The 11,820-nt window shown below is 35.9% G+C and overlaps 1 protein-coding gene across 1 annotated transcript; it reads left to right on the top strand.

Moving 5' to 3' along the window:
- Positions 1–5,644: 5,644 nt before the first annotated feature.
- On the top strand, positions 5,645–7,199 carry LOC143553204 (transcription factor FER-LIKE IRON DEFICIENCY-INDUCED TRANSCRIPTION FACTOR-like). The gene is made up of 4 exons (XM_077043241.1): positions 5,645–6,350; positions 6,547–6,729; positions 6,836–7,009; positions 7,095–7,199. Exons 1-4 carry the CDS (start codon positions 5,835–5,837, stop codon positions 7,197–7,199), a joined length of 978 nt encoding a protein of 325 aa, XP_076899356.1. The 5' UTR covers positions 5,645–5,834.
- Positions 7,200–11,820: the final 4,621 nt, after the last annotated feature.

The raw sequence follows: 11,820 nt of genomic DNA, 5'->3' as shown, positions 1-11,820 counted from the left end.
TAAAGGTACTGGTCAAGCATGGCAAAAGCAGATCTCAAAAGATAATGTCAGTCACTTTTTCTACCAACCAATGGGGGTTGGTACGCATGCTGCGCCGAAAGTAACTATTCAGACATAAAGCAGATTAGGTCAACAGCTCAAAAGATAAGACAACACAAAAGCAAACGGCTAGATTTAAACAGAAGATACAAGGGTTAAGCGCGGGAAGGCTGAGTGCGCGAGCGCGAAGGCTGGCACAACAATCCTTAGCGCACTGCGGGAAGAATCACAAATCCTTAGCGTGCTGCGTGAAGAACAAGAATTCTAAGCGCATCGCGGGAAGAACATACATTCTTAGCGCATTGCGGGAAGAACATGCATTCTTAGCGCGCTGCGAGAAGAGTTCTCTTCACGCATCGCAGGAACAAGATGTCTTCACGCAGGCTTCCATGTAAGGAGTCTGGCGCGTGGAGCTGCAGACATCCTTAGGCGGGAAGAACCAAAGGACAAGCAAAGAGGAGGGAAACAAGGCGTAAGGGTGGGACGGCGACAAGAGGGAAAAGGTGGAAAGAGAGAAGGAAGAGGGAGGGGACGGCGGAAAGAAAGAGAGAGAAAGAGGCGGGAAGGAAAATATATATTATTATTAAAAGTAAAATATAAGTATAAATATTAAATAATAAAAGAGAGATCGGGTCAGAGAAACGGGTACCTGGGTCGGGTCGGATCGGGGCAGATGTCACATTTGTCAGCTGTCATTTCCACATGAGCAACCGAATATTATAAAATCTTTTCGGCTCCACAAGAAATTGGTTCAGGAAAACAAGGTCCATTGATTCAATCTCATTATAGCAAAAGTGACAAAATGTAAATGTTATGTTGGCCCTCAAGACGAGTTTGGGACATAATGGAATATTTCGATTCTGGTCATGATGGTCATAGACGATGCAACGTTCAATTCTTTCCCAAAATATTTTTTTTGAAAGAGCAATATTATTAAAACGAAAAGAGAAACCACTTACAAGAGGTAAATATCTCAAACAATACAAAGGAAATTAAAAAACATCAACAAAGCATGCAATCGCTTATAGCGGCGATTAACAAAATTATACGTGCACCAGTTCTCCCAATCTAGACCCATTCTTTTTTTTTATTTCCCAAAATATTTAATTGAAAAGAAAACCCGAAGCGTCATCCCAAAACCATTCAGCTGCACCAAAATTGAAACTAAAAGTATCTACAATATTTATATCATTCACACTAGAATCTCTATATAATTTAACTAAATATCTTATATTTTAAAAACAATGAAAAAATATATTTTTTTAATCTAGTATTAAGTTCTAATATATGATATAATACAAGTTGATTATCATTTGAAGCGTTAAAATTTGTGAAGTTCGACCATTCACAATAAGGAATCGGAAAAACAGCAAAAAAAAAAAAACATGTCAAATCAAATGTCATATAATAAAAATACAATTTTTTAAAAACATTAAAAACTCACCCAACAACAAATCCTGAAAACACCAAATAAACATTGTTATATTATCATCACCTTCTTTATATTTTTTTACATTCAAGACCCAACTCTCCTCACATGGCCTCACCACCTACAAAAAGTTATATTTTTTGTTATTCTTCTAGGAAAACACATATGAAAAATGGGTGACAAAAATTATACCCACGATAGATAAAAATAAGTGAGAGATGGACAAACACCTCTTACAACTATCTTTGGAGCGTGTACAGCTTAAGGTGGCGCGTGAGGAATGGTTGGGAGTGATTGGACTTGTGGTTGATTAGGAACAGTTGTAGCCGTTGGATGTAGCCATCGCCCGTGGTTTTAGATAGGATCATTGACGTGGCACTTCATCACCCCAAAATATCTTTACCATTACCATTACCATTACCATATCAGCATATCCAAACAAAATACAGCATGCACACAACACACTTTCTTTTTTTAACTTTATACAAGATTGCAAGTTACTCGTTTGGTCTATTAAGTTGTTTAAACTTTAAACACCTTGTGTTCACACTTCATAGCATCAACTTAACTTGTGCAAATTGTTAACAGAATACATTTCAATTTAAAGGTTTTAAGTATGCTTCCAAATTAACCGACCAAACACGATGGAGCTTCTTCGTCTTTGTTCGTTTAATTTAACTTTAACCAAACAAACATACGAACACTAACAATTAAACGGACAGGCTTTCTTGTTTGTGTTTGTTCGTTTGAAAAATGAGCCCGTGCATGCTTGTTTGTTAATATTCTAAACGAGCGGGCCATACATAAATGAAAAGATATAAACTAACATGATTTAAAAGTAAATGTGATTATCCAAGTTAAAGTCTACAACATCATTGTTACATTAAACATTTTAAAATATGATCTTTAAATTGATTCCAAATTGATATTATTGATAGATACATTTGAATGAGCATTAAACGAATGAATATTTAACTTTTAACGGATGTAAATGAAGCGTAAATGAAATAATGATACATTTGTTCATGTTCGTTTGCTTAATGAGATGATTAGAAAATTGTTTTTATATTTATTCATTCATTAAATAAACATACATAAAGAAACTTCTCGCCAAACAATTTACAAGCGGGTTCAAACCTTGGTCACGTGAATTATTCTTAGAAACTGGGTGAGGTGTTTATGTTTTATTGGTTAAAAGATGAAGAATGATGGGTGTAAGCATTGTTTGGAACTCGGACAGGACCGACCGGCCGTTTTCTAATAACCCGGTCGGGTTTGGCGTGTTGCGGTTCGACCGGAACCGATGATTGAACCAGTAAAACCTTGTTTTTATTTAAATTAAATTTAATTAAATTTTTTTGGACACGCCGGAAATCAAACCCAAGTACCCTTCTGAGATGCAATGCTTAACAAATAACAGGAAAGCCAACAAACCAGCCTTAACTTGTGATTTGTTACTTGAAATATATATCCTATATAGTGAAAATATACATTACAAATGGACATGAAAGTTAATATTATTTACTTAATATTATTTTTTTCTATATATATAAGTATATTAAAATTATTTATGATATTATTCAGGTCAAACACCGGTCCGCACTCCCGGGTCGGTCCGACCTTTGACCCGGTAAGGCGTCTGGGTCAACGTCCGAGCCGGGTCTAAAAACATTGGGTGTAAGTGTATAACATATGTTGAGTGATGAGTGAATGGTGAATGTGTTGATGAAATGTATAATAAGTATGGAGAATGAAGAATCGAGTATATAAGGCCTTGTGCCCTTGTGTAGTGGGGCTACAAATGTGGGCGGCAAGCGGCGTTGAGGGCGAGAACACCGCCCCCGGACGATCAAAGGGGTGGGGTGACACAATCATGTCGTTTGTTTGTGTATGGTGATGATGACGTGGCTATCAACTATTGGTAGGAGCCCATTGTCATTCGTAGCCCATGGGGCGATGTTGTAGCCCATTGTCACCACATATCGCCCCAATTTATAACCCATTACACATAGTCTTATTACCAAAATTTGTTTCTTCATCACCTAAAATTCAGTTTTATTGATACTTACATAATCAAAAGTGTAATAAAAAAAACCACCGGACTTGATGTGACCGACTTTTAGGTTCAGGTAACCTTAATCCATCAAAATCGGTCAACCCAAAATAAAGTGGTTCACATACACTAAACAATACTGATGGTATAGTGATTCTCGGTCCGAATAATTTAGAGTTCAATTCTCACATGGTATAGACTATAGAGCTTTTTATGGCTCATTTCATACCCATAACTCCATAAGACCATAAGGTCTACTCTAAATGTGCTGCTATAATATTAATATTTTAAATCATGTTAATAATATTTAGGAAATGAAAATACTTAGCAATTTAGCCATCTTTTAAAAATGAAAATGTGGTGAACTAAGTACCACTCGACAATTGTATGATTCACGCCCTTTCAATGTTGTGGAATTGATAATAACTAAAAACTAAATGAATATGATTCATTTTTTATTATATAAAATAATAATTTGAATTAAAAAATGCCAACTATTCTCAAACTTAAGACTTAACTAATTGATCTATATATGGTTTGACTTGCTTTACTGGTGGGTGATTATTGTTGTAAAATAATAATCCTTTCTTAAAATTATCCTAACATGTATGATGTATATATGATTTTTTTAATATTAATAATAGTGGACAGAAACTTTATTACTCCAACTTGACATCATATGTACTTTGATCGGAATAATTATAGAAGTCAAGTATAGAAATCTGTATCAATAGCAAACATACAAACAAAGGTACTCAACATCTCTCTAGTAACAAGATATAAATAACATACATATCTGATATGCATAAAAAAAAAAGTTAGATTGCACTGTTTATTTGATCTTAACTCAATCCAACATTCAAAATAGACACAATTGTATTAAAACTAAAAATCCTCATTAATATTTTTCATATAATATTCGCTATTAAATTGAAATATCCATCGATTTTAACACGAACACGTAATATTCTTGGCACGCAATTTTTTTTTCTACAATTTATACAGAAATACATATAAGAAATGAGGTAAATCGAAAACCCTTTTAAGTAATTGAGTGTTTGCTTCTAAGTTTTAGTTTACTTTTCTTTTTCGATTAAATATTCAGATGTATTTTATATATTTTTTAAGAAAAATGGCAACAAATGTGATATATACACATATACTGATACATATACATATACATATACATCCGCAATTAAGTCGATTAAAAACGTTGAGAATCACATGAGCATGTCTCTAAGAATTCGACAACCTTTGGGAACTCTATGTAAGTAGAAAAGATGAGCCCCTAAATATAAACCTATACATTATGTATTATAAAATTCGATAGTCTGACGATAAACTTATATCACTAATACGGAGATATAAAAAAACAAAATTTAGCTAATAAGGTTTAATATATATATATATATATATATATATATATATATATATATATATATATATATATATATACACGGGTTCGTTTTTGTAAATTATGGTATACTAAACAAAATTTATTGTATATAAAAAGGGTTATAATAAAAAATAACATAAACAAACAATTTGATATACTTGTATACACCTTCTATGTATAATATTTATTATGAGAGTAAAGGTAAAGTAGATGTGTTTTTACTATTTAGATCACACGCTGACACGTAATGGTAACTAAGTATAACCGGTCATTTCTGGCACATGACATCCTAGCCAGTTACGATTAATTTGGTTAGAAGTGGCGTGACAAAATAGCTCATTCAGTCATTACACAAATTTTACTTTTCAAATATTTTATTATAAATAAAATCATAAATTAAAAGATAAAAAATTGTTAAGGGCCACCCTCCCCCTACCGTTGTTGTATATATATAACTAATCAACTCAAAACAAACCTCACAAGTCACAACCAAGTGACGTAGTGGTGTTCCCCCTGTTTTGAGCTAGTACCCCCCCCCCCCCCTCCCACACACACGCAACATGACAACTATGCGTAGTTTTGGTGAAACCTTTCTATACAACTTAAGATAGATAATTTATCGAATTAGAACATATTTAAAACTTGGTTTATATTATATGATATTTTCCCATGATATTATAATATACATGATTTTATATTTTGTGCAAAAATCGATATGCGTTACGCTTATATTATTTCACTGTCTGCATTTAACAAAAATGTCGGTGTCAGGTGCATCATCTCTTAATATCTTAATATCCAAAACACTCCAGATGCTTTCTTCATGATTCCGTTCACACAACATTAATCTCTATTATATATCAAACACATTACACCTCTTTGGTTCATGCACCAACATAATTATTTAAGCTAGCAAAATGGATAATATAGCAGATTACTCCGAGTACTCAAACAACCATTTCAATAACAACAACTTCAACATGTTCCAACCTGACTTCATGCCTGAACCCGATCTCGAAAGCCTCATTTTCGCCATGCAAAACGAGACCACAAACCCGGTTGAGAACTTCTGTTTGGATTATGAATGCAATAACCTAACCGGTTCATGTACACAACTTCAACCGCCAATGTATGGTCACAATGACACCGTTCTCGGTGTTATTGGTACTGACATTGGCGATTTTGGTGTGATGGGTCCGAACCTGGATCAGGTTTGGACCCAGGAAATGGAGGATGTGAAGGATTGTGATGTTTTCGGTGAGGGTGAGTCGTCGGAGACTGCCACGAGTGGTAAGCTGGAAACCACGAGGCGGAGGAGTGGCGGTGGTGCGAAGGGAGATCGAACGAGGACTTTGATTTCCGAGAGGAAGAGGAGAAGCGGGATGAAGGAGAAGCTCTACGCGTTGCGCTCATTGGTACCGAATATTACCAAGGTAAATAATACTATAGCTTTTGTTTTATAACAAGTCCGACTTTATATAAATCTGACTTAGGCTAAAGATGTGGATCCCAAGTTAAAACTGAAAACCACATCTTTAGCCTGACTTAAACATTTGTTTAGACTATAAAGTCGGACTTGAGTTTTATATGGTTTGGAAGGGACAAATTATAGAATTATTTTGTATGTAGATGGATAAAGCATCTATAGTCGGGGATGCGGCACGATACATACAAGATCTTCAAACACAAGCGAGGGATTTAAGATCGGAGATTGCAACAATTGAAGCAGCTAAAAACCCGAAAATTTCATCTCAAGATTCAAAAACGCATCATGTTTTAAACTCGATACCACTTACGAAGAATATATCAAAGGTTATATATAAATCTAAATATACGGATTTGTTTAGTATTTATGTCTTACATTTCAAGATTTGGTTAAACATGTTTAAGGATTTTGTTCTTTTTGTACCATATTTAGTTGGACATGTTTCAAGTGGAGGAAAGAGGATATTATGTACGATTAGTTTGCAACAAAGGACGTGGTGTCGCGGTGTCACTACACAAAGCACTCGAGTCAATTACAAGCTTTCAAGTCCAAAATTCGAATTTAGCGACTGATGGTGACAACTTTGTACTCACGTTCACCTTAAATGTAAGAACTTAACTTCATATCACGCAACAAAACTCTTTTTCATTTATTTTGTTATCGGTTGTGTCATTATGTGTATAATTTACAGGTTTCAGTTTGCGGATTTGACATAAACCTACCGAATTTGAAGCTATGGCTTTCAAGTGCTTTCCTCAACCAGGGTTTCGAATTCAACACACTTCCATCACCTTAACTCGACCCGAGGAAAATTAGATGATCCATAAAATAAACAATATGTTTGTGTATAAATTTGTACCGAATGAATTGAGCCTTATTTCACATTTTTGTTTGCTTAACATGATTTGTTTTGAACAAAAAGAGAAGACCCTACAAGCAGTCTTCTAGGCTTGTATATATATATACGCTTAGCTTAATTTGAACTTAAACCAATCTCTAGTCGCTTATGAATGGTTTATGATTAGGCTCGGTTAAACTTTGATTATAGTAACTTATAAGTTGTACGTGTTTATTGGGCCTATAAAAAGCAAAACCAAGGCTGGTGATGGGCCGAGCACACCTGCAAAGGCCTTGGTGATATTTGGGCCTTGGTGAGTTATTGTAATATTAGCACTAGCAACACTTTCAGGTAGAGGTGCACAAAAAACCCGAATCCGGAACCGGACCCGAAATAAAAACCCGAAACCGGTTTTTTTAATACACGGGTTTTTAATACCCGATCCCGTACCCGACCCTACCCGTAGGGTACGGATAGGGTATGCATTTCGGCACTAAAACCCGAACCCGATTTGTACCCGGAAATACCGGAAAACCCGAACTGGTTCCATACCCGGAACCGGGTTTTTCCAATACCCGAAACCGGGTATTTCAAATGCCCGATGTATACCCGAAAAATACCCCTAAAAAGTGCAACATTCTAAAAAAATCCAATCTATACCCGAAAAATACTCAATAAAAACCCCAGAAAAACCCACAAATAGGGTTTTTCAATACCCAAAAATAGGGTATTCAAATACCCGGTTTTAGAATACCCGGTTTCATACCATACAACCTTTTAAAAAAATCCAATCTATACCCAAAAAATACTCAAAAAAAAAGCCAGAAAAAACCCACAAATAGGGTTTTTCAATACCCGAAAATAGGGTATTCAAATACCCGGTTTTAGAATAGCCGGTTCTATACCATACCCGAACCGGTGCATATGGTATGGTTTTTAGAGGCAATACCCGGACCCAAACCCGACCCGGTTTTTGCAATACCCGATTTTCTAATACCCGATCATACCCGAACCCGGGTATTTGAAAAACTTGATTTGTGCACCTCTACTTTCAGGCTTCAGCTATTATTCCATGAAGATACACGTATTCTTACAGCATGTTTGAGATTGAGTTTGAAAAATGCTTATTACTATATTGGTTTTTTTCAAAAAGCCATTTTGAAAAGCTAAGATTTTGGACTTTTAGACACTGTTTTTTAACTCTTTCAAAAAGCTAAAATAAAAGGAATTTTTGTGATGCCAAACACCATTTAACTTTTTGGTTTTTTTATAAAGCTAATAAGCCGATAAGGTGTTTTGAAACTCAATCCCAAACTTACTCTTAAAAAAACACGTCAATAATCCATTTTAGTAATAAACTTTACACTTCAGAAAGCTTTAATTATATTTTATCTCATTCTATTCATTACAATAAGAATACACAAACCAATAAATTTATGAATTTATTGTTGTAGATTTAACAGTCCGGGTGGGCCTCCATTAAGGTACCGGTGTCATATAACATGTCGGTCCCCTTGATTTCAGTTGGATCTTAATTAATCATGTCATAACTCACACAGATTAACGTGTTGACAAGAGAGTTAATGACGGGTTGCTGTATTTAGAAAGATATCCGTTTGTTAAAGGCAGAATTAATAACAAACATACGGTTGCAAAGAGTATTCAAAGATCAAAGGCACACACAGGATTCACTCAAAAGATTTCCATTTATATAACGTTAATCATACAAAAGGAGTAATCGATTTAGGGTTTATAAGGAATCCTCGGATAGCCGTTACACACACAAAATATTCTCAATTAATGTGTCGTGTGTTATCCGTATTGTGTCCTCTGCCTCTGTGTCTTTGGTGGCGTGCCCTAATTATTCTATTTATAGGCCTGCCAACCTAGGACAACTGTCATTCCTTCTAGAAACCCTATCCGATAGTACATATTCAAATTACATATTCAAAAATAAAAACTAAGTGTAAAACAAGTCTTCCGGGTAGGCTTTTCATTAAACTTCAGTCTCCGAGTACGCAGTGTACTCGGCCTTCCTTCAGACTTGGTAAACATAGAAGTGTACTCGGGATCAGTTTCCGGGTAGACTTTACTTAAAGAATATTTTACCAAGTAAAATATTCACCGAGTAGACTTCAATCTTCTTGGACTTATCAAACTTTGCTCGACAAATCCTTACGAGCAACCTTGTTCTTCTATGATCCTGTTCGGCTCATTGTCAGTTGAACAACTTATTGATAAGGCGTACTCGGGAGTACATACCTTACTTGAGCAGAACCTTACTCGAAATAACTTAGAGATATTCTATTAACTCATCAAGTATACTCGGACCACAATTATTAAAGAATACCTTGCCCGGTCTTCCAATCACTTGGCTTCATGGACTTGGTTGACCAAACTTTACTCGGAAGAGTAAAATACTTGGTCTTGAAGAACAACTCTGCTTGACAAAGTGAACCTTACTCGGATATGCTAAATTAATGATCCTTACTCGGAAATCACTAAAAAGCATACCTTGCTCGGATATCCACTTAAGAAGATTATTTGAAGTAAACCTTGCTCGGGAGGCAAAATCTCGTACTCGGCTAAGTAAAAGCTTACTCGAAGGTCCAAGGTGTGCTCGGATTCAATACTTAGCAGTTTCTGAGGAGGTTGAGAAGATTCCAATCTTCCATATTCTTCGGTTAGGTCAAATCTCCTCATTTGGGTCAAATTCTTGACCCAACAATCTCCCCCTAGATTGGAACACTTCAGCTGACCCAAAACACTCTGTGGTTACATACACTTAGCAAAATACACATCAAATTAAAAGTCAAATTTCATAATCACATTACATAAGTAAAAATTACATAAGCAAAAGCTGTCCGAAGACATTACATAGCAAAGCCTATTCTATCTATTTTGTCTTCTTCTTTCGTTGTAGGCTGCTTGTCTTCTCAGCTGGATCACAGATGCTGCTCTTTCTCTGAAGATATTGAGCACTTGGTAGTGAGTGTGTCCTTCTGGTATCACCAAGTCTCTTATATCAGCAAGATCATCATTGTGTAAGCATGTCAGATCTGCATCCTTCTTGATTGTTGCCAAGGCCTTTCCATCAGAGTTCCTTAGCACATAGTGACCAGTGTCTTCTTTGTATTCAACTTCAGTGATGACACCGTTCTTCTGCACTGTGTAGTTTGGCCTTCTCATTCTTCTTCCCAATCTTATACATGTATCCATGTTGGACAGTGGATTCTGGTCTCAGACACTTATCTGGTAGTTCAATTCAGCTCTGTCCATTCTCTTCAGTTTTTCTGACCTTTTTGATCTGTGAAGTTGAATCAGTCTCCAACTTCTTTTTTCTTTTAAAAACTTGAATCCCTTATCAGCTTCTTCATGTAGATACTTTGACAAGTCATTCATCTGTCAACCTGCTGATCTGTCCCTGTTTCTGTAGTCATACAAGTGAAGAGACTCCATTCTTCTTAGCTGTTCTTCATTATAATCCCTGAAGTCACTTCTGACCACAATCTCTTTCAATAGCCTGCTCTCCATGATCACTTTAAGAGAATCAGTGACTGAATCATAATACAGCTCTCTGGGTAGATCCACATCAGATTGTGGTCTTGTTCTGTGTTGTACTGAGCTGCTTGATTCTCCTCTTCCACCTTGACCTCTTCCTCTAGAAAATCTTTGATGAAACAGAGGTCTGAATGGAACTGATTTCTTGGGCTTTTGAGGTCCCAAGTTAAAGGTCTTCACATACATAGCTTCCACCATCTCAGTAGGAAGGTTGGCTATCTCCACCATGTCATGTCCTGCAGCCTCCAGTTCAATTAACATTTTTATCATTCCTGGAGTTCTTTCCAGTCCAGCAGGTACAAATCTGCCATCAGCATAGTATCTGGGATTTTCTCCTTCCCTCAATGCCTTTTCCCACTCATCTTTTTGCAGATAGAAAAGAGTCTTCAAATCCTCTTTCTCCAAAACATTAAAATCTGCTTCAGTCATCCCTCTCTTGTTTATCATTATGTTTCTTAGGATGCTGATCATTTCTTCATTCTCCCAAGGCATGAATGGTTCATTATCAGGTTTAACTTCAGGCTGTTCTGGCTGAGGGATTGGAGGTTGATCAGTTGTCTTTTCTTGTTCCATCTCCTTTTACCTCACAGTCCTGAGTCTTCTTGTTCTTTTAGCAGGTGGCTCATCAGATGCTTCTTTTAAGATTGAGCTCTCAGTATAAACCCTTTTTAATTCTTTCTCTTTCTTTTTGGAATACTGGTCAAATACTGCCTCTTTACTCAGATTTCTTACAACCTCAGGCTTCATGCCTTTCTCAATCAGGTATCCACACATACCATCATATTTCTTCTTTAATTCTTCCAATTCAACCTTATCATCCTGTTTTACAAACTTTTCTGAAACTATCTCTTTCTCACTGTTGTAAAGATCTTGAATTTGGTCAATAGTGTATTTTTCCAAGGCAGCTTCAGGATAGCCTCTAACTTTCAAATAAGTTTTATAATGCTCAGCATTTTTCTTTCTCTTCTCAACCTTCTTTAATACTTCCTCTGCATTGATTTCAATGTTGCCTCTTTGA

This window comes from Bidens hawaiensis, unplaced genomic scaffold, assembly GCF_021521415.1.
Source record: "Bidens hawaiensis isolate Kalapana, Puna unplaced genomic scaffold, B.hawaiensis_p1.1 tig00017158_1, whole genome shotgun sequence".
NCBI classification, from domain to species: domain Eukaryota; kingdom Viridiplantae; phylum Streptophyta; class Magnoliopsida; order Asterales; family Asteraceae; genus Bidens; species Bidens hawaiensis.
The sequence above is the reverse complement of the archived record's forward strand: the minus strand, read 5'-3'. Positions and strand labels throughout refer to the sequence as shown.